Source organism: Maniola hyperantus, chromosome 21, assembly GCF_902806685.2.
Source record: "Maniola hyperantus chromosome 21, iAphHyp1.2, whole genome shotgun sequence".
NCBI classification, from domain to species: Eukaryota; Metazoa; Arthropoda; class Insecta; order Lepidoptera; family Nymphalidae; genus Maniola; species Maniola hyperantus.
Window position 1 is genome coordinate 8,163,753 of NC_048556.1, and position 25,185 is coordinate 8,188,937.

Consider the following 25,185-nt stretch of genomic DNA (forward strand, 5'->3'; position numbering starts at 1 on the left):
TTATTCTATCTACGTCACGGATGCAAGAAGAGATATCATACAACTCGCCTATTTTTGAACGCTGTAACAAAATAACAACAATTGTAATTTTTTCTCTTAATTCATTCAATTCATTTTTAATTTTTACTCAATTTTTGTTTTGTTTTCAATTTTATCCATGGTGAACATAGCCACGATCGAATGTCTTGGCGCCAGCGGAAATCATATTATCTGAGTGTTGGTAGTATTGTAGTTCGACGTGGTTCCAGGAAATGTAAACATGCACAGATAATTTTCTTCTAATTCTCTATTTTGGTGCATAATATAGCCTAATATTTTTGCTGCACCAAAGCCTAAATGATATTACAATACATTTTATTACAAATTGTGTGCCTATAATATCAGTAATTTCTGTTATTTTATTTTATGTCACTACAGTGAAGATAGGCAGAAGCGTCGTCAAGCGCTGTAGAATTTCAAGTCTGCTAATGGCGGACGCTAATAATTTTGGAAGTTTGGTGATTCTATTGTTCTGTTTTTAAGAATTTCACGAATTTTTATATTCGGGAATGAGTTTTGCTTTAAGTGATCGCGTCCACAGTGTTATATATGTGCCAGTGATATGAAATGTTCGGTGTGAACATGACAAAAGCGCCCGCTAGATATGTAACCTTTTCCATAACCTCGTTTACGCGAATGGAGTAGATATGTGATCGATGTGTGTGCAACGGTGAACGATTTTTCGTCAATTCGCGTTACAATTAGTGCGAAGTTATTCGGCATTTTAGTGATGGAAGTGTCCGCGTCGCGGTTTTGCAATCCGACGCCCGTTTTCGATGTAACGTAAGTGAGCCGGTCGATCGCTAAAGCTAGTGTAAGCAGGGACGGCCGCCACCAGCCGAACATGGCTGCGACGCAGGCGGAGTCTCAGCGAACCGATGCGAACGTAGATCAGAACCCATCGGAACAGCTCAGTGAATCTCGGAACGCTCTGTTACAAAACGGCACCGACAAGTCCGTCGGGCGCGTTCCGCCCGATGGCGTCGTGAATACAAAGAGTAAATCGCCTATGTCGGCCGATCCGGGCCCGCCACGCGACGCTGGTGAGGCGCCGGGCCACGAGCGAAGCGGCGAACGCCCGCTGCCCGACCAGTACGGCTCGTATCGCTACCCGGAGGGCGCAGACCCTTACTATTCCCAGAGGCCCGGGTTTCCCGGCAAACCGCGGCCGCCGCCGCAGCAGAGGTTCTTTCCCGGACAGGCGGCGTCGCAGGCGCCGGGCCCCACTCCCACGCTGAACTCCCTGCTGCAGGCCAGTGGCGCGCCGCCGCACCGCTACGCCAACAGCTACGAGCAGCCGCCCGGCGGCTATGGGCCCGCGCCCGGCTGGCCGCCGCCTCGGCCCATGCCTCCCTATAACCCTCAAGGAAGCCCATATAGGAATTCAACGGTAAGTTTTATGTTGTTAATATGGGGCTCACATGCTCCTATCTAGGTTACAAATAAGTAATAAATAATAAGGTCATTAACAAAAGAGACTGCTCTAATTAATTGATTTAAATGTGTAAACATTTGCAAAAACACCTTTATATCCTACTTATTATTCATAAAAATATTTTCACAAATCAAATTAAGTGACAAATTTTATTGCATTTTTTTAATGATCTCTATCTTTCTGAGAACCTATTATGTCAATGGAGGTATCAATTAAATCTTTATGAATATTATAAAGAATCTAGATGAATTTATAAACCTGCTATTATGTATAAATTAAGTACTTATAAAACAGTCATTCAAAAATGTAGAAGCTCAAGATATTACTTACATTACCCTACATAGGCCCCCTTAGTGCCTACCTGGTCCTAAGGTTTTCCATCACCATGCAACGCTGCAATGCTGCCAGCTTGATGGGCACCTTTGGCCCAGGAACAACCAGGGGCAGATTTTTTGATGATGTTGTTACAAAAAATATTACATTACAAAAATTTATCCAGAAATAATCTAAAAAGGAGAAAGTAAATTAATCTTTTCATAGAATGTAAATTAATCTTTTCATTTTTATAAACCAAATTATTAAACTCACCTAAGTAAAAACATAAAAACACTTGTTGGCTATCATAATCCATACTAATATTATAATTGTGTGAACTATGTCTGTCTGTTATTATTATTTATAATAAATAGACTTCCAAATGTTTGTCCAATCCATTCTTGGACTGGTCCAAATCTTGACATAACCACATGTGTGGGCAAATTATTCCACATTATGAACAAAATGATCTTCCAAATTTTGTCAAATTAATGTTGACATTTTGGTGAGTATAGTTTGAAATATTTTTTAGGGTCCCGTACCTCAAAAGGAAAAAAACCCTTACAGGATCACTTTGTTGTCTGTCTGTCTGTCTGTCAGTCCATCTGTCCGTCGTGTCGGTCAAGAAAACCTATAGGGTACTTCCCGTTGACCTAGAATCATGAAATTTGGTAGGTAGGTAGGTCTTATAGCACAAGTAAAGAAACAAATCCGGAGACCATGAATTTGTGGTTACATCACAAAAAAATTAAAATGTTTTCATGAACAAATAATTAGTATTTTCAATTTTAAAAGTAAGATAACTATAACAAAGTGGGGTATCATATGAGCCTTTACCTGTAGATTTTAAAACAGATTTTTATTTATCCTGCAAAATGTCGAAAAAATACAACTGTAGTAGGAAGTGAATCCTTGAATTGTTTGCTTGCATCATTATCTCAATTCTCAACCCATGGTTGAGCTACTACTGAGTATAACTCGTGGGTTAACTTAAGAAATTGATATCTCAGTCAGTTAATTTATCCTTTTAAAGTATAGCATATAGAGTCAGGGGCCTCTAAGAAAGCTCAGAGTCACTCAGCGGGTGATGGAGAGAGACTATGCTTGGAGTTTCTTTATGTGATCAAATCAGAAATGTGGAGGGAAAGGAGGAGGATGATTTCTTTTAATAAAGAATATTAGCCATGTTAAATGTCTAATATTCCCCATTCCCCCTTTCTTCTCCCCTTCCCTTTTCCTCTCCAACTAAGCATCAAGCTTGTGCTAGGAGTAGGTACGACAATTAGTGCAACGGGCGGGGTTTGAACCGTCGACCTTTCGGTTTTCAGTCCACTCCTTTACCAGTTGAGCTATTGAGGCTCTCAGCAGCTTAATTGGCAGCTAAAGTCATGCAATCAAGGGCTAAAAGTATCTGAATTAAAAAAATTACAACTAATACTAGTAAATAGTGCACGTTTTTGTAGTACTTGCACACATATTTTTCTCCGGTGGTTTACAGTGTTCTGCCCATAATTGAAATTGAAGCGTGTTGAATAAGTTTTCATTTCATGGGCAAGTAGTTTTATTAGATATGCCGACCCATTGTCCTATTGGATCTTTTTGGGAGAGAAGTATTCAAGATTCAAGATTCTTTATTTGCAGAAACATATTTTACAATAAGATGTTTATAATTGTCCAGTAGAAATGTTTCACCTTACGTAATCATTAATCAGGTATGCCAAATATAACAATTTAATATTTTGAACATATATTCTTTAAAATTCAAAATTTCATTACAAATGACAGCAGCGTAGGTATTGCAGTATCATTATCAAAAGTTGTCACTATAACTTCAAATTAGGAAAGTAAGTTAATGGTAAATAATGTACACACAGAAACTGGGCCTGGGACAGAGGCTTGGGGCATTTCAGCTTTGATCTAATAGAAATCTGAAGTGCATTCACCTAATTTGGAATATTCTGTCAGCTAAGTAGGGACTTTATTATGCCAAAGTGTGAGATAGACATTATTTTTGACTTAGCACAGCACGCCTTTGTGCCAGACTGTATCAAATGCTTGTTTTATATCCAAGACTAGCAAGGGCTTTGCACGGGTAGCTTATTACAATTTTCTTATTTTTTTGAAAATAGAATATAGCTTATGTCAATCACATATAATGAAGCTTTCTACTGGTGAATGAATTTTCAAAATTGGTTCAATAGTTCCAGAGATTACTTCCTACAAACAAACAAACAAACTTACAAACTTTACCTCTTTATAATATCAGTATGGATTATAGAGGAACAGAATTGGATATTTGACTACATCAAAAATAAATTATTTCTCAGTGATTATTAAATAGAGGGTCTTCCAAAATACGTTTTTTTTTTTTTTTTTTTTTCATTGATTGTGACGTCACACACCGGTACTTCATAGAATCTCTCATACTAAGCGCGCGTTTTGACGTTTGATAAAAAGTCACTGATTTGACTAGTCAAATAGTCAAATACCGTATTGTTTTTGTTCAAGACTTCTTCTAATGACTTGTCAGTTGGCAGTTGTCACACAGGGCGGACTTGTTCAAATGTCGCATGTTCTCCCAAAGCCAAAGCCAGTGGTGATCCGGGAGAATCATTCTTTCAGAAATGATCACATCTTTTCACTAGAATCTTCTCAATTTCAATAATATTGGTTCCTAACTTATAGGTCTATCATTATTATTTTAGAAACTTTCCATAACATAGGGAAATATCTGAGTCTGATAACGCTGTTAAAAGGATAGTGACGTTACCCGAAGGGTATTAATGGGACCCTATTACTAAGACTCTGCTGTCTGTCCATCTGTCCGTCCGTCCGTCCGTCCTTCTGTCTGTCAGCGGGCTGTATCTCGTGAACCATGATAGGTAGAGACTTGAAATTTTCACAGAATGTGTATTTCTATTGCCGCTATTGAAGAAATTAAAAAGTGTAATTTTACATGATGGTACGGAGCCTTTCATGTACGACGCCGACTCGCACTTGACCGATTTTTTATATTTTAGCTCAAGTCACCTTAGATTTTAGGACAAATTACAATTTTAAATAAGTATCAATAAGTTCAAATATTTTCAATGTAGATTAAGTAATCATGAATTCTAAACTTAGTTTGACTTGAATCTTTGGAGTTCTAAACTCAGTTTGACGTGAATATTATTATTATCAATTATGTAATTTCGTCTAGTGTGATTGAGTAACTATTGTGCTGTATAAATTATAAATGACTTACACATACATATATGTACACAATTATCAACATGGTATTACACAAATCGTGATATAGAAAAAAGGAACATTAGCAATTTTAATTAAATGTAATTAGAAACCAGTTTAAACGCTTTATCTGCGGATAATACGTTTTTCATTCACACAGGGAAAATGTAAGAAAAAATACACTACGACTGGTATCCGATGTAATATGTAGTTACACTGTACGTTCTCGTCACGGCCATGTATGCCGGTTGTTACTTGCTGGTCGCAAAAGGGAAAAAGAAACAAAAAGGCTACAGAGGAATAACAAAGCTGCCCCGCCGTTAGCGGATTTAAAAACGAAAGCGCACTGCGATAGTGAAAGTTTGATGTGTAGGCAAATATTACTCGCTCCCAGGCGGAGATTTGTGCGTTCGTCTCAATTGCAAAAGGGGGTAAACGCAGCCGCGGCGCGAGGCTCCTACGTCATTCTGATTTCTGCCGCTTCCACTTTCCGCACATATAGATTATGTAGTAGCGAGATGGTGAAAATTTCGGTACATATGAATAGTTCATTTTTAGGAGTAATACCACAGATCACGACAGTTATGGAACTTCTACCGAAACGTCATCACTTAACTTAACTTAACATCAGGTGACCCGCCTGCTCGTTTGCTCGCTATATCTATTAAAAAAAAACGTCGCGGCTTCGACGTCACTGGCAGGCGTTAAATATATATATATATATATAATTTCTTTGATTTTACGTTACCGTAATATTTGAGATATCGTCGATTCAGGATATATTATATATTTTAATATCGTACCAAGTATAATACTTATTATAGCTCGTAGCTTTAGTTTTAAGTTTGCGTTATAATTATCACCACTATATCTTAGAAATCCAACATCTGACCATCAAAAAGAGTTATTAATTACCTATTTTGAATAAATCATTTGACTTTGACTTTGACTATATTTATGAACTCAGAATTTACAATTTCACTTGGCATCACACTTTTTTTATGTAATAGTAAGAAAGTTTAGAGACCTCCATAATAATATTAATAATGATTCTGGAAATGTAATATTGATTTTGTAGAAAAATATATGTATACGTAATGTAGCCTATATTATGTCACCCAGATCATAATAACAAATCGATTGACACCTCCTTTCAAAATCGGCTTGTAGCTTAGGCGGTAGTGCTACGGTGGAACACATATTATACAAACATACATGTTATAGACTGCTAAAATCATAACCCTTTCTTTTCGGTAGTCGGTTAACACCTATTATGTACTAACGTGCTACTCATATTATGCCGAAATAACTACCAGCTTCGAAGCCAGAGTGAACTAGAGTGAGGGAATCTCTGTTTGATCCTAAATCGACGATCTGTCAAATATTAGGCTGACGTGAAATCAAAGAAATGTAATATTTTCATAGCGTCCCTAGCGTCAAATGTAAGTAACATTTGACGCCTGTCTGTGTAGGTGAAGCCTCGACGTTTGTTAGAAGTTCCCTAAATGTCGTGAACTGTGGTAGAGCCAGTAGCGTTGGACGTCTGACGGATCGCGGTATCAACGTGAATGGAACTTGACATCTGATACGTGCAGAGCCAGCGTCGCGTGAATTCGAAAGGGTCTCGCTGCGATACCAGGGTATCAGGTATCCCAATTCCCAAGTACTTACTTGGTACTTATAGTCGACGCATTTTAAACTGAGTCGTCGAGTTATCTGTCTGTTTCGCTCGCACTTACCTCGACGACTCAGTTTAAAATGCGTCGACTATAGTACCTGCTACAAGTTCAATCTCAAATAACTTTATTTTACATAGGATAAATTTTCTATTTGGAAAGCAGATTCGACTGAGAAGACGTCGAATGTTAGAATAAGAATATGTTACGTAGGCTATGTGTGTTTCTATTCAATTACACATTCAGTCTTTTTCTAGTTAAAGACCCAAAATGTCTGATAAACAGCTCAACAATATTAACCAAGAGTTAAATTTTTTCGTCAAAGCTTGATAATATCAATGAAAATAACTAAAGTATCCAGCAGGTATTCGATCATAAGTGACAAGACTAGCTGTCGAAACTGCCAATCTTATGGTAATTGATCGAGATATGAAATGAACAGCCCACAGGTATCGGTCTCTGCAAGGCCTGGGGCTCATTTCAGTGTTCAGGATCCAAAATATATTAAAAATATCACCTAGAATATTTCTTCATCTGTAACAAAAAAGGAAGAGGGAAGTTGAACTCTAACTTGAATGGGATAAGGGTCTTAGTTGCGGCTTTCCTCTGAAGTTCACCATCAACAGCTGTACGTTCCAAGTTCAAACTAAAAGCTTGCGTATAGTTTCACTTTCGAGGATAATCCAAAACAAAATCATTCCAAGACGAGAATGGTTTAAGACATCCCACGTTATCTAATCCAAAGGTTTTTAAAGATGTGACTACACATGAAGTTTGGGGAAATTTACCACGTACCTAAAGACTACTTTCTTATCTTCTAAAGACTATGGTCTTGTTAAACGGTTGAGGGTAGCCTCTAGAACTTTGAACTGGTCGCTAACCAAGTATGCAAAGCAACACGAGAAAGTTTTATGTCTTTACATAGAAACAGGGACAAAGAATCTGTGCATTATTAAAAAATGTCACGAGTCGTAGAGTTTCACTGAAAACGAATAGCAACGAATTTGAACTCAACACAATATCAGAATAAGGGCCTTTGTGGCGACCTGCGATCCGAGTGTAAATCCTAGTGCGGTTGGTCGCCGTTCCGCACCGAGCCGCCATAAAACAATGCATCGGGCACGTGCTGTTTACACTTTAGAGTTCACATCCAAGGTCGTACGCATTTGTAAGGATGGACCTGTGTTGTGTAGGCCGAACAAATACCGGTTACGTAACTGTCCCACTTCCCACGGTGCGGCCGCTCTTCCGTCCCTCAAGGCACTTCGCAATTAGCCCATTTGTTTATGGGGTTGTGATTTACTGTTTTTTTTTTTCAAAGCAACCCTTCTTTTATTTGAATTCGCTCAATGTGCACTCGTTGCTAAATCGCTGGTACAACAAGTGCTTTCCGCAGGTTCACTGAGGGTTCCGTAGACAATTGATGTTCGTCATGAATATTTTAGTTCTAGCTTCATCTCGCAGTAATCTGAGTTTAAGGCAAATGACAAAATATCACCGTGTCTAAATGCTTGAACAATGAACACAGAAATTGCGATGGAATTTAAGCGATGTGTTACGATAGGATGTTATATCGATCCTTGCAGGATGAAATGTAGTAAAAGTCATTTTGACGCTACTCATCTTACTCAAGGTAGCGTCAAAACGCGGACGATTTGTAATAAATGAAATTGTATGGAGCACTCACTTATATCTACTGCATAACGCGACTGCAGTAGCGCGGCGCCTTCGCGCGCACGAGTCACCATACAATTCATTGTAACTACAACTTCTAGGTGCACCGTATTTCACATTGGCGTAACTTAATGTAGTAACTAGTGCACACACAAACCTATAACCTATAGGTATGTTTTTGTATCTAGTGCCTACTGTATTAAATCCTTCTACGCCCTACTTTCTCGGGCTACGTAGGTCTGCAGTAATCCGTGAAATGTGGGTTCCAACTTCTACCCTTTTCTTTTGTCTTGGTTATTTCATGTTTTGTGGGCAATATAGATTTTCTATCTATCTATCTTTTTCATGTTTGCAGTTTTTAGGGTTCCGTACCTCAAAAGGAAAAACGGAATCCTTATAGGATCACTTTGTTGTTTGTCTGTCTGTCTGGCGGTCTGTCAAGAAACCTACAGGGTATTTCCTGTTGACCGAGAATCATGAAATTTGGCAGGTAGGTAAGTCTTATAGCAGACATTAAGGGAAAAAGTCTGAAAACCGTGTATTTATGGTTACATCACACACAAAAAGTTGTCGTCATTAACTAATAATAATTAGTATTTTCAATTTTTCAATATGAAAGGGACCTGTGCATTCTAAAACAGATTTTAGACAACTAGCTTATGCTCGCGTCTTCCACCGCGTGGACTACACAAATTTCAAACCCCTACTTTATCACCTTAAGGGTTGAATTTTCAAAAATCTTTTCTTAGCGGATGCCTACGACATCTGCATGCCGTCCAGTAGTTTGAGCTGTGCGTTGATAGATCAATCAGTCAGTCAGCTTTTCCTTTTATTTATTTATAGTTGTAGAAGTAGGTATTTTCGTGTCGTTACTAATCAGTATTGATACGCAATCTTCATTGAAACAGTTTCGACGACACACCTATACATACCTAAGTAGGTAGTTAGTAGGTACATACTACACGGTGATTAATTTATGAATGGCTCAAATAAACAAGTGCTGTGTGGAATTAGTCATTTATCTCGGCGCGTTGGTTGTTTACCCACAATCGTGTTAGATAGTTGTCGATAAGGAGACACGTGGTGGGGTCGTCGACCCGACGTACTCTGCTCGCCGACAGCTTGGTAATAATAATAAAATGTTTCCGTGCGACTGGTTCAAGGGCGACCCGCTGATATCGGCGCCCGCTATATTTAGATTTAGCTGTCTGATGTGGATATACTGCGCTACGTGTTACAACAAATGTCTCTGGCTTCCGCCTCTAATCTTATTTTTTTAATTCAATTCCAACTATAGTCCGCAACAGGTCGAATGGCATCTCTGGAATGGCAATCGGGGTATGAGACGGGGGTAGTTAACACGGCGGCTGTGTGGGCGTGCGGGGCTTTCCCTCCCCGATTGCCATCTCGGCCTGTCGCGGACTATACATATTATCTTCTTCTAGGTCTTGAGTCTTGACTACAAATATCATCATCATCATCATCATGATCAACCCATCGCCGGCTCACTACAGAGCACGGCTCTCCTCTCAGAGTGAGAAGCATTTTGGCCATAGTTTACCAATGGCCAAGTGCGGATTGGCTGACTTCACATACCGTTTTAAGTCTTGACTACAAATGTCACCATCATCATGATCAACCCGTCACCGGATCACTACAGAGCACGGGTCTCCTCTCAGAGTGAGAATGATTTTGGCCATAGTTTACCACGCTGGCCAAGTGCGGATTGGCTGACTTCACATACCCTTTTGAGTCTTGACTACAAATGTCATCATCATCGTGATTAAGTCATCGCCGGCTCAGTACAGAGCACGGGTCGCCTCTCAGAGTGAGAAGAATTTTGGCCATAGTTTACCACGCTGGCCAATTGCGGATTGGCAGACTTCACACACCGTTGAGAACTTACTTATACCGATTTGACTTCAACACAAGCATGAGCCACTCGTCTTCGTGAAATGCAGAAAAGCCGTGTCTGTTCCAGTACGACAGTAGTTCAACGTTCATAGCAATCAATGTCTGAACGAGCAAAACAACAGCCGACAGACAACGGTGCAGACAAATGGCGCAGACTAAACCGCCTTTGATTATCAATTAACGTGTTAGTTGATCGATATTCTATTCTCTTCGTATTTAGGGCGCCACGTTGCGGTGCGTAGTGCAAGCCCGAGTAAATTCGCTCTCACTTTCGTATCGCAATAGCGGTGTGTACATGAAAACGAGATGAATGGGCCCGACGGAGACCGTTCATTCTGAGGCCGTGATGTGGATTTCGTAAAATCAATGCGAGCCGTCTCGGACCCGCGTGGACGATAATCGTGTCATTGTTGTGCTTGGATAATGGCCTGCAGGGGGTCGGCGACCGCTTAACCGCCATCTATTAAAATTTCACTTGACATCACCCGCTCTTGAATGTTGCGGATCTCTGATTCGGATGAATAAGCGGTTTTTGCGATTCATCCAGCGTCATTTGACGACAGGATTGACTTCCGGAAATCAAGTGTCTGATACGATCGAACAATCTTTCCTAAATTTGCCCATACTTCAAAGAATCATCATCATCAACCCATCACCGGCTCACTAGTGGATGGGTCTCCTCTCACAATAAAAAGCATTTGGCCATAGTCTATCACGCTGGCCCAGTGCGGATTGACGGACTTCACACACCTTTGAGAACATTCGAGAACTCGTAGTTATGCAGGTTACTCACGATGTTATTCCTTCACTGTTAATTCAAACAGTGATGTTTTTCTTGGTTAAAACGAACATAACTCCTAAAACTTAGAAGTACGCTCCTGGGATCGAACCCCGACCTCCCGAATGGAAGGCTGACGTCCTAACTACTAGGCTATCACCACACTGATAGGTAACTGCGCTAAGTTAGTAGATAGTAGATACTTCAAACACATTGGACAAGCCCAGACCACAAAGATAGGTAGGCGACAGACAATCTTACATCACAACTTATATCGGAAAACGAAGAACGTCACTCGTCACGCGGGCTGCACTCATTCATATATGTAATGGGGTCGTTAAACCACCGTGACGTCACATAATTGCCGACCCCACCTCCCCTTCGCCCGTCCCACGTTGAAATCAAAACGTCGGATTTATAACAAGGGAAACCTGTGTAGGTCAAGCCCATTATCTCCGCCTCATGTTATGTACAGGCTGTCCTAAATGTTAGGTGATATGACAAAATAAACATGGATGACCTCCTTGGCGCAGTGGTGAATGCTGTGGTCTTATAAGTGGGAGGTATTGGGCTCGATTCCTGGAAGGAATCTTTCAATAGCTATATTTTTATACTTATGACTGCGGAGTTTTTCTATTAAGAGCAAACCAACAAACACATTTTTGCATTTATAATATGGGTAGGTAGTGATTTGTACATGTACCTAAGTCATTGCCACACTTACTAAAACTTCCTTTGCAAAGAGTATACTGTTTTGAAATCACCTAACTATTAGCTTTTGGGACATCCTGTACATTTTGCTATAGAGCTAAACGGAAAACAAACAGTTAATTCAATTAGAGTTTGCTGTTACGGCTAGACCGCTTTGGAGGTTTATCATTACGTCGAATAATCAAATAGAATAGGGCGTTTGTTTTTAGGAAAGTATTCTCAAATCACTGTAGGTCAAGAACATTACGCTCGTCTTATGTAATATTACAGGTATACACAGAAAACATTCATCTTTTTCATTCCGTACCTCATAAAGAAAAAAGCGTTGTACTTACAACGCACAGTCCAAATCGCGCGCTGCTTGGTCTAGAAACTTGAAATTTTGCATGTAGGTTTTCATTATAACGTAGAGACTAGAATAGCACTAAGAAAGTATTTTCAGAAATATTATCCGAGCGACAACGCGTAGTATCAGCTGGGCTTATAATGTTAATCCTAAAACCACTAAGAAAAAGCTAATGTACATTATACCTAGGTCATTATCATGATCAACGGCTCACTACAGAGCACGGATCTCCTCTCAGAGTGAGAAGGGGTTTGGCCATAGTCTACCACGCTGGCCATGTGCGTATTGGTAGACTTCACACACCTTTGAGAACATTATGGAGAACTCTTAGGCATGCACGTTTCCTCGCGATGTTTTCCTTCACCGTTAAAGCAAGTGATATGTATTAATGGATCGAGCCCCCGACTTCCGATTCGAAAGCGGACGTCCGAACCACTAGACTATCACAGCTTGCAACCTATACCTAGGTAGTTTTATTTAATTACTCTGTGACGGTACTGTATTAAGATTAATGCAATCTTGTAACTAAGGAGATAGGTTTTGTAACACAAATCGTTACGTATTGTTGCATGAAGAATTTAATTGCGACTAGCCTTCATGATGCAAACGATCGTTGTGACGTAACTCCCTACATCGGCAAATGTATATGAATGCTAAAGGGGCCACTGTCAAGGACCTCTGTCTGAACGCAATCGGAAAGGTAAATGACTCATGCTATATACCTACCTAGCTACATATAAGTAGGTAGTCCCGTGATCTACTGAACAGTTTTGAAGATGATACGGAGTTATATATAATTATAAAATTCAAAATTGATATTCTAACTTTTTTTTCATTGATTGATTCAGTAGAAATATTTACCTAAGTTTTGAATAACTAGTTACATTGCCCGCGGGAAGTCTGATATTTCGGGATAAAAATCTCAGTCTGTACCTAACCTAATATAACCGTATATACAGGCCCAGGGTATATAGAAAGCTATTTCCATTCTAAATATCAGCCAAATCGGTTCTGTCGTTGCGTCTTGAAGGAGTAACAAACTTTTACATAGCCCTTATTTACCAAGGTTTACAATTTTTTACAATCTAATTAAGTATATTTTAACCAATAACACTTTGGTAACTGTTTTGAAATGCCTGTCTTTTTAAACATGCTCAAGTTATTTAAAATTATTACAATACCTACAGACAGGGTTAGATTTTCGGAGCGGGGCCAGCAAGGCAAAAACTATTAAGCGATAGAGGAATTTGATCTAAGCAGTCATGTCGTCGATTTAACTGCATTCAAAGATTTTCGAAGAGTCTCGTGCACAGGTCAGAGAAATCGAACTCACACTTTTTCTCAGAAAGTGTCAATGATAGCTAAGGTTCAAAGAATGTCTTCTACCAGAGATGACAGAGCTCAAAGAGCCTTAAATATATATTCTAATAGATTTATAGACTTTTTTTAGCCAGACCAATGATAAAGTTAAGTTATGAATTTAAGCAATGGTTCCACAGATCTTTGACGACCTCCTTGGCGCAGTGGTAAGCGCTGTGGTCTTATTAGTGGGAGGTCCCGGGTTCGATTCCTGGCAGGGATTTGGAATTTTATAATTTCTAAATTTCTGGTCTGGTCTGGTGGGAGGCCTCGGCCGTGGCTAGTTACCACCCTTCTGTGCCGCCAAGCGATTTAGCGTTCCGGTACGATGCCGTGTAGAAACCAAAGGTGTATGGGTTTAATAAAAACTGGCATACTCCTTTCAGGTTAGCCCGCTCCCACCTTAGACTGCACCGTCACTTACCATCAGGTGAGATTGCAGTCAAGGGCTAACTTGTATTTGAATTTAAAAAAAAAATCTCGCCCATCTCTAGAGCAAACAAAGAGCTACGCCAATGTTGCGTCGTGTCTTTTTCGTATAGCTCACTGTCATAGCAGTTTCCGAAATGTAGATATTATGTACTTTAATCAAAGGCTCCGTTTTCGTTGTCAGCCTGAAACACGCCATGGAGTGATAAAAGCGAATTTTCGAATAACTGCGTCTCTCTGCCTGGCTGTGACAAGACCGTGTGGCTGTTCCCATTTGTCACTGTCACGTGTCAAGTTGTTCGAAAGCCTACATTTTTTTGTGCCTTTTTATTTTCACGTAAATGTATCATAATGTGAGTGAATTTAATATTATGCTGCCCTAATATTTTAAGCTACGGACAATCTAAACATTTAAAGTCTCCTGTTTTACCAAGATTTAAACTGATGTAAAAATAATGAAACTGACTTATATATGATGTAAGCGCCATAATATTTATCTGCGAGGACAATTCGCCGTAAGCGCATTTACATGTTGGTAGCCTTATGAAGTACTAGTTGATGCCCGCGACTTTGTCCGCGTGGATTTAGTTTTTTTTAATCCCTTGGGAACTTTGATTTTTGGTATAAAAAGTAGCCTATATCACACTTCATGTCTTTTACTATATTCCTGCAAAAAATCACGTCGATCCGTTGCAACGCGATTGAAGAATAAACCAAGAAACAAACACTTTCGCATTTATGTTATTAGGATTTCTATATACCACAACAAACAAAAGCTGAAGTATTAGGGTAGCATTTTGTGAGGTTTAAGGTTACTTGCCTTTGACATCTACTGTCTTAGTTTTGTGTTCGACAGAATATTTTGTAGTAGTTTCTAGGTGTGTAGCCTATTAAACTTCACTTTGTACCCAAGAAACTTTGTGTTCTACTCAACCTGTTATACCTTACCTATGCATTTTTCTTCATTAATGCAGTCACCTTAGACCTATTACGCACGGTCGGCTAGTCGCCCGGCAACTCAGTCGACGGCGACCGTTAGAATCTGTAATTTTAGCATTTAAACTATCGTCGACTAAACACGTGAGTAAAGGCGGGACAGATATTATATATAATCTGTAATTTATATGGAAGTTGCCGTGCCTATGCGCACGGAGTTGTGGCGACTGTGTGCGCATAGACACGGCAATTCACGGCACGGTCGCCGTCGACCGAGTTGCCGGGCGACTAGTCGACCGTGCGTAATGGTTCTTATTCATCTGGAAAAATCAAATAAAATTGAAATTCACTACCTCCTCCATCGAAAGGCAAAAATATTTTTTAATCCCCGACTTGCCTGTAACTCGGTACATAACAGGCGGGCGCCTATACATTACAGTAGGTATCTACATCAAAGGTCACGACCGCCACTCTTATGTACGAGATAGTAGGTATGTACCTAAAGGAGTTCTTTATTGAGCCGTCTTGGGTGGGAAAGGGGTCGCTTTATTAGGTCAGTAACACTTGTAATCCCTTTGTTTGTTTACACTTGTTGAGCGTGTTATCGATCCCACGGATTGACATTTTAATCGTTTATTTTGATAACACCTATTGTTGTGTACACAAGCTATCTTCATGATTCTGACTTCTGTTGGTTCCGCGCGGTAAGTTGAAATAGTTTGAACACATTCATTGTTCAGGCGATTGTGTCGCATGCCATTTATCATCCAATACCTATAGAGAGAGACCGGGAGGGCTCGACCTTCGTTATTTTATAAAAGCCAACATGATCCAAACTTCATAGTCGCTGATCGCTCCTCCCTATGTTAGGGACATAAGTAAACTTTCAGCTTTTATAAAATAACGAAGATCTGGCCCTCCTGGGCTCTTAGTCCACTACTACTGAACTATGAAATATGCTGTGTTCGCCCACAGCCATACTAATATCATAAATGCGAAAGTACCTATGTCTGCCTGTCTGGTAGGCTTTCACGGCTCATTAGTTTTTCTGATTTTGACGGTTGGTTTATAAAAATTACGGCAGCGAAAATACCTAATTCAGTAAACAGCTTTGCTAAATTATCATAAAATTAAAGCAATGATAATCATCGTCGATTACGATTATCTAATCGCTAAATACTGTTAATCTTCGATTACAATAAATGGTTATCGTTTCACCACTAGCGTATTGCACCTTGGACAAGCTCGATCAATTTTTTAACATTTATAAAACCGTATGGCATTCCTTATTGTAAAGTTTAATAATACCTACGTTACATCATAATGATTACAAAGCAAAGGAGATGCTCATGACCACGTAAAGATAAAATACATTCGATTATCGCTCATTATGACGAAACAGAAACGCGCACGGTTCACGTCAGTTGTGACGGACTCATCGACTAGGCAAATAGCGTCTGTGTATTTAATTATAAAGCAGTATAAATAGTATCAACATTACGTCGTGTTATGCGGTCGGTTACTGGTATTATTTCGGTCTCAGGCGTCACGAACTGAATGTCAAGCTCGCGGCAACTGGACGCATGTTAGGCAACACTGCAACAGGTTATAGGGCTGCCAAATCGTCGCGATTTACCTGCATTGTACCTACGCTATAGTCCCAAAAAAAAGATTATTTATTTATTTATGTTATTACCATGACTATACCCGTCGGCGAGCTTCTGCCAAAGCGCGCATCGCTTCCTCTGCGATCTCACATGTAGTGAGATCGTAGACACGCGCTAACTTGTCATCGAATAATAAAAATAGTATAGGTATACCACTACTTTTTAAACTTAGTAACTATTATAGTTTTACGGTACCTAACTAAGTGCCATAAAAATTAAAGGCGAACATAAGATTGTATATATATATTTATTATTTTAAATATTAAGTTCCCAACATTCCTACCATTTTTACTCTACGAATGTTGGGAACGCCATAATTTATATCCCGTAGTTTGAAATAAGCTTTATGCAGTCGGATTTTTTGAAAAAATATATCACGTCATCTTGTAAATCTGATTGGTCGACTGAACTATCCGCTCGGTTTAGGTAGAAACCCCGGTTTCTACCTCAGTATGTGATGGAAATAGCTATGCCGGTGTTTCTCTACGTGATCAAATCAGAATTTCTTTCTTTCTTACTGTAAGTGACCTATATCCAAAATTGGACGTCTGTTGGTTGACGACTTACCGTTAGGTGACATACTTTGTAGTAGTGCGTTGACGATATTTCGGTTTTATGATATGGCAAAGGCAACCCTATCATATACGGCTATAGGTACCTACTTAGTTAATATTCATACTAACAGAAACACACTCGTTAAATCTCAAATGAGCTAAACAAACTATCTTTAATTTATAGCCTGGCGCTAATATTGCGTCGGTATTTCGAGGTCGTATACGCGACGTGTACAAATGCGTAACCATGTACATACATTCCATATATTTTGCTAGTGTAATGCGTAATATTATGTATGTCTTTGTAAGGTCGGAGGCAAGGTTCTAATTGAAGATACAGTGCTCATGTCTTAAACATTTCTTATATGTATACAACTATGTGAGTAATTTTTTATTTTTATTATAACAACAGTTGGGTTCACAAATCAATGATTATGGCGAAAGGGTTGCCACAATGACATGCATGAGTAACATTGACTTATGAGTAAATTGAAAATTTTAATCACCCCCGATAGGTCAAGGTCCTATAGTCAGGATCGACGAGGCCATAAGACAAGTCCAAAGTGATATTATTATAGATATCAACTGGATAAAAAACAGCTGAAATCCTTAAACGGTTGAACAGTTTTTCATCAAACATAGGTAGGTATAACAATCTCGATTAAACGGTCCATCAGCTTGAGCGCTATAATGCCACATGCAGATAAACAGGTATACTCATATGTATTACGCGACAGATGGAAATAGCAATCGTGGAGGGAACGCCCCGCACACCCGTATAACCCCCGCGCTAACCCGGTGTGGGCGAGCGCGGGTGACGTGCGGGTGTGCGGGGCGTTCCCCCGCCATCTCGACCTGTCGCGGATTAAAACGTTTACGTCGGAGATTAAAAGAGCTGGATCATAAGTCTACCACCTTGTTGGAATCTTTTTTTCTCTCTTTTTTTTGGGTAGTTTAGTCATAAGTGACTATGTCACCCCTGTAAGTTAAACATTTCCATACAAAACACGAAAAAGCCATTTTAAAAACATCAAAACACATAATTAACAGATTTCGATGAGCGACCGCGCGTTCTTGTTAGAATCTATTGACAATTATGCTACGTCATCTATGGAAAAATGAAAAGATAAGAATTTTAAAATAGGCTACTTGACAATTTTTTTAAGTTGGTCTTAAATGGTTAATATTTGTCCTATTATATCAAAAAAATTAACACTATATTTTTTTGCGCCCTAAAAACCGTAAAACTTTAATTTAAAAAAATATTTTTCTTAGACAGGTGAAAACACTGTCGGCCATGTTTGGCCGATAGATTATCTGTGCTCTGACGTCATGCATTTGTAAACAACAGTATAACCACAGGGTTATACTTATATAGGGTTATGCTCTGACGTCATGCATTTGTAAACAACAGTATAACCACAGGGTTATACTGTTGTTTACAAATGCATGACGTCAGAGCACAGATAATCTATCGGCCAAACATGGCCGACAGTGTTTTCACCTGTCTAAGAAAAATATTTTTTAAATTAAAGTTTTACGGTTTTTAGGGCGCAAAAAAATATAGTGTTAATTTTTTTGATATAATAGGACAAATATTAACCATTTAAGACCAACTTAAAAAAATTGTCAAGTAGCCTATTGTACAGCGCCATATGAAATAGCCATAATATATAAGTAATACGACGCGGGTACATGTCATCAGTTCTTAGAAGTTGGAACAGATGATTGTGATGAATACGGTTTACGTCCCATTGTTGGTCCCAACAAGCATAAAAAGTAAACCGGTCAGTGCGCCTTTTATCGTCAAAGCTCATTGAAATAAAGTAATAATAGTAATAACAGTCAATCCCATCCCGTTCGTTTTCTCTTTTTCTTCCGACAATACAGTTATGGCCCCGCTTTTTGTAGATGCGTAAAGGGATAGCCCGACGGCGCTTAATATGTAAAGGAAGGCAAGGTTACACTCACACAAAAGTATACCAGTGTAAGGTGCGTATGTAGTTGAGGGAATCCCCAACTTTTTACAAACACAATCAAAAGAGTTATGTAATGTTACGTATCGTATACAGTGCTGCTCTTGTTTGTGCGAATGTCGATATTATACATACATTACCGGCCTCTTGTATTAGTCATAGGTCATTAACATTTCTGTTATACACTGTTTACTTTTGTATGGCTCCTCTGTCCTTGAAGGCGTGGGTATGACGGCTGAAATTAATATTTAACGTCGTTTTCAAATGCGGTGCACGTAACATTTTGCTAACTGCTCGGTATCTTATTCATAGTCCCTTTGCTTTTTTTGATGGTCAAAGTTTAATGCTAACCATAACGTCGCTTTAACCGCCTGTCATGCAACTGGACATAAGTTCTAAATTTTTAAATTTTTCGTCACATTCGTCTTTAATCATTGTTAACTCGGATTTCGTGTCATGTAACCCTCCGTTACCCGTCACCAAGACGATTCTTATAAATGAATTTCATTCTAATCCACAAGTTAATTTTTTTTCTATAATCCGCCAAAACAGACATCTGTATGGTACAACGTGCAGCATCAAGCATGCGATATGCACCGCCCGCTGTCCCATGATTATCACATGCAGGAAAAGCAACCAAGCTTGCAATACGCATCCTTACTACATAAAACTAACAAATTTTCTAAAACACACTCAACCAACATTTAACACTTCTCAGTCTCAGGAGATGTAGACTCCACAATGCACAATTGCAAAGAAAACATTACTTACTTTAGTAACTGAATTAACCTTGTTGTTCCTTGTGTACCATGACCTTACGCTAAGTACTAACGCCTGCTTCAGATCCAAACATTTTTCATTCAATTATTACGGTAAAAACATTAATGTTACAAAATTTCTTTATATTACACAATGCTGGTCCTCTCAAGCTGCTTTTACTAGTAGCTGGTCTCCACTCCAGTATCTACACATCTGCCCTGTGCCACCAATCAAGGTTCTATGACAGATATATACATGGTCTGCCCAAATGATTCAGCTTGCTAATCATTTGAGCGTCGCGGCGGCAACTTTGGTTCTCCTACTGATTTATTCGTTATGGATTTATGCTAGAAGGGCTAAACTTAAAGTCGAAATTTTTATTTAAAATTGGTAGACTCTATTTTAATGTAGATAACGGGTACATACCACGATTAATTTGATGTCTTTATTAAGATGTTTGATGTTCAAAACGGTTCGAAACAACGATCCTCAAAAATATGCGATCGCGAAGCATATTCTACAGCCGGGCACAAAACATTGAACTCCACATTGTTCGAGTTCTCTCCACAGATCGCCACTATGACTATTACATGTATATATACCTAGACTAGTGCGCGAATTGGAATTGGAATAACGTTAGATGCAAAACTTCAATGGGGCTCTCATATAAATAACTTATCGAACAGACTTAGTTCTGCCGCATATGCGGTAAAAAAGATTCGCCAGTTGACAGACATAGAAACTGCGAGACTAGTATATTTTAGTTACTTTCACAGCATTATGTCATATGGTATATTATTATGGGGTAATGCTGCTGATATTAATTCTATTTTTGTGCTGCAGAAAAGGGCTGTTCGAGCCATATACAGTATGGGGCCACGAGAGTCGCTGAGAACTAAATTTAGGGAAGTTAAAATTATGACAGTGCATAATCAATATATTTTTGAAAATTTACTGTACGTACATAAAAACATAAATAATTTAAAAAAAAAAAGTGACTGTCATAATATAAATACTAGAAATAAAAATAAACTTGTAATTCCCGCCTCTAGGCTCAGTAAAGTTAGCAATTCATTTGCTCGTAATTCCATACGTTTCTATAATAAGCTTCCAGAAGACATATTGGAGATGTCTCTCAACAAGTTCAAAGTTTTCATAAAACGTAAACTAATTGAAAAATCCTATTACAATGTAAAGGATTATTTAAATGATAAGCAAGCTTGGGAATGAGTTGCTTAACGACTTTGTGATAGTTCTAATAAGTTTCAATAATTTTGTAAAGTGGTGATAATAAAAAGAATACCCGGCTGAGTTTGTTGTGGGCTCTTCTCAGACCTGGGCGCGTTTGGAACCCTCGTAGCTTTAGTTTTAAGTTTGCGTTATAATTATCACCACTATATTATCTTACAAATCTAACACTATACCAGACAATCAATAAGAGTAATTTATTACCTATTTTGAATAAATCATTTGACTTTGACTTTTGACTTGATTGATTGAAATTCGCAAACACCAGAATTTAAATCGTGAGGATGGTTTTAAAGTAGCAAGTATGTGAAATTTACTGGTAGAATTATGCAAACCAAGACAGCATCGTACGACATCGAAAGTTAGTATTTTGCTGGACAGCTCGTGAAGTTCCAGCGAAAAGAACAAGAAAGAGGGTAGTTCGCTACTGCCCCTGACAGCTCGAATTTCATCTCTCTTAGCACGGCAGTCCCGTCGTGACCACGTCCGGTGCAATTGGGTTGAAATATCGACAAATAAAAACATCAAATTAATCGTGGTATATACCCGTTATCTACATTAAAACATGTAAAACCACGAAATAAGCTTAAAAATATTAATTGGTAGACACTATTTGAATGTCTGTATTGGATTTAACAACTATTTAGAGATCACTAGGCAATGATGGCTAAGCGAGGTGGATCTTTGAAAAGAGCAACCGCTGAGTTTCTTTTCTTGCTGTTTGTTATCGGAAGAAAGGCCCTTCCAATTAACCATCCAGACTCTTGGCTGCAATCAGACTATAAAGTAAAAAAAGTGTTGGTTGGTTAACCAAATCTCTTTCGATAGACAGGCTGACATTGGAACGCCACTGGCACAGCTTCGATGAAGTACCAGCAAATTTAATTCTCAGAAACTTGCCGTCATTATATCACTCGCCCATGATGATGCCAAACACGTCATAATCAGAAATGCGTTTATGTTTAGGTAGTTAATGACATAATAGTGATGCAAGTGTAAACGCGGCCGGTCCCGTTCGGAATCCGGTCGCATTCCTAACGGTTCGCACTTGCACTGTCGGCTTTGATGCAATGCGGCTGCAGGCGACCCACAATATTATATCTAATTAAATATGCCTCCCGCCTACTGCCTTCATTCATGAGTTCGGTTATCGGCGCTTTATTAAGGTCAACCTTTTAAGGTTGTTTGTAATGACGTGTTGCATTAAGTACCGTTTCATTTCAAGAATTGATAATAATAAAAAATAATGCGATATCATTTCTATATGATATTATGGTTTTAGGCACACGCAAAGGGTTCGAGGCCATGGTAGGCATTCGTTACGTAAGCCCTTTTTATGGTTCCGTACCAGAAGGGTGCCAACGAGATTCGCCTTCATTCATGAGTTCGGTTATCGGTACTTTATTAAGGTCAACCTTTTAAGGTAGTTTGTAATGACGTATTGCATAGTACCGTTTCATTTAAAGAATTGGTAGTAAAAAAGGTATGTGGTATCATTTCTTCATGATGTGGTTTTAGGCGTGTGCAAAGGGTTCGAGGCTGTGCCATAGGTAGGCATTCGTTAGGTGAGCCCTTTTTTATGGTTCCGTACCAGAAGGGTGCCAACGGGATTCGCCTTCATTCATGAGTTCGGTTATCGGTACTCTATAAAGGGTCAACCTTTTAAGGTTGCTTGTATGGCATAGTAACTTATCATTTAAAGAATTACAAGTAAAAAAAGTAATGTGATATCATTTCTGTATGATGTGGTTTAAGGGTTCGAGGCCAATGCTTTTTTTTTAAAATTCAGATACAAGTTAGCCCTTGACTGCAATCTCACCTGGTGGTAAGTGATGATGCAGTCTGAGATGGTAGCGGGCTAACCTGGAAGGGGTATGGCAGTTTTTATTAAACCCATACCCCTTTGGTTTCTACACGGCATCGTACCGGAACGCTAAATCGCTTGGCGGCATGGCTTTGCCGGTAGGGTGGTAACTAGCCACGGCCGAAGCCTCCCACCAGACTAGACCAGAAATTTAGAAATTATAAAATTCCAAACCCCTGCCAGGAATCGAGCCCGGGACCTCCCACTATTAAGACTCCCACTGCGCCAGGGAGGTTGGCATTAGGTGAGCCCCTTTTTACTGGCAGATAAATGAAATGTAAAGCATTGTGCTATTTCAACTACGATAAGCAGTGCTTTGATAACAAAAGCGTGATGGTCTAGTGGTTTGAACTTCGAACCCGGGCCTGCACTTCTAGCTTTTGGGAGGTATGTTTAAGAAATTAAATATCACTTGCTTTAACGGTGAAGAAAAACATCGTGACCAAACCTGCATGCCTGAGAGTTTTCCATAAGGTTCTCAGTGTGTGAAGCCTGCCAATCCGCACTTGGCCAGCGTGGTAGACTATTGGCAAACCCTTCTCATTCTGAGAGGAGACCCGTGCTCAGTAGTGAGCCAGCGTTGGGTTGATTATGACTATGAAGTAGCATTTTTATGCCTCTATGACTTGCAAGTTGCACGCTACTGTCTGGTTTTTATGACCGTACTCAAAATAGTTATTAAGTCAAAATATGTAATACTAAATGATTCCTCATATATTCCAAAAATGCTGGAATCGTCATAATAAAGGAATACCTTAGGTCGTCTGCGGCAGAAAAAGTACAAGAAAAAATAAATTGATTATACAATAGAGTTAGATCGCTCCCCCTGTCAATTTGTAGCCCAACAAAACCCCACCCTCGTATAAAACGAACTTTTATGAGACTTGAAGAGCTCGTCTCTAAGGCAATAGGTCATTCGACTGTTGGTTTATTTCCAACGCAAGATTATGATCTCCAAGACTAATCGTACCTACGTACATTGAACGTTCCAAGTTATTGTTTCATTCGCTGGGGCGCTCTTTTTGTTTCGAAGTAGGTCGATAAATTCGTATAACGTTACATTGATCGAAATGCATTGTTCTCTTTCATATAATAGAGATGCGTGTAGAGGCGATATAGGTGCGTAGCGGGCGGAGGTATGCGCGGGCTGCGCACCTACCCGCGGGTCAATTACTGCATAAATCAATACGGATGTCGCCCTATGCGGTGGCTCTTTGTTCCGACCGACTGGAGATACGAGGCCCGTCTCAGTGGTTCCAGCTCTGTCCGGAAAACTCGCTGAGGTATCGTGGGGTCGGATGATTACTTATTAACGTAGGTGGAGGCTGGCTGGCGCGGGCGGGCCGCTCGAGCTCGTCGCGCGATCGATGCAGTGTCCGCCAATGGCGCGGCGCCGCCCCCGCCCCGCGCCCACCCCGCGGCACCCCCCGCGCCGCACCCCGGCAACACACCGCCCTCATAAATCATTGAATCCGCCATAAAACACCCCGATGTTCGTAAAAATGTAAGTCTAATTGGCGGACAAACTCCTCATATCTCATAGTCCCACTAGCTTCGAAGCCTCCGACATCAGAGCGTCCTTTCGAGATGTAAAACATTCGATCAAAGGGTACCGACTGTTCCCCGCTCGTTCGCTCAGAGCTCGGCTCGTACGGAATAATTGAATTTTCATCATAGAACAAAATGAGAACTGAAAACTGAAACGGGCGGCATTGTTGGCACAGCGAATTACTTTGGACGTCAATTATTTAGATGCGATATCTGTCTGAAAATTGATATTACAGTGAAAGCGGGTTGTTTTTATAGTTACGGCGGGGCTGAAATGTTTTAGATAAAAGGGTTTAGCTATCGGAATGGGTTATTGTTTATTTCGAATTTGTTTATGTCGCTTTAATTAAGTAATTCGAATGGGAATGTTAGCTTAAAATGAATCGTGCTGGTGCCAGGCACATAGTTACACATTGTTTTTTTTGCTTGAGCTTGACTTGAGAAATCAAGTTCAAAAAAGAAGCATGCAAAACCACGTACAACTTAAAATCTTTCTATCTAGACATAATATATAAAGGAAAAAGCTGAATGACTTATGCCTGGTTTCTGAACTCATCAGTTATGTTTTCATTAGCTGTTAGTTCAATAAAGGTATGTAGGTATAAGATAAAAAAAAACATCGACCTTTAGAATGAGATTTCTGCTTTGTAGAGAGCGTTGTCTCTGTCACTCATGCCTATATGACGTTTTGTCGGTCTCAACGACAGCGACAGCCGACAACACTACGAA

The 25,185-nt window shown here is 39.5% G+C and overlaps 1 protein-coding gene across 6 annotated transcripts in view; it reads left to right on the top strand.

Annotated features, from left to right (window-relative positions):
- Positions 1-210: 210 nt before the first annotated feature.
- Positions 211-25,185, top strand: part of osa (trithorax group protein osa) — a 174,556-nt gene continuing 149,581 nt past the window's right edge. For all 6 annotated transcript variants that reach the window (XM_069505782.1, XM_069505787.1, XM_069505786.1 and 3 more), the window contains exon 1: positions 211-1,429. In XM_069505782.1, the coding sequence (XP_069361883.1) occupies positions 884-1,429 (546 nt within the window). In that variant the 5' untranslated portion in view covers positions 211-883. The remainder of the gene's footprint in view (positions 1,430-25,185) is intronic.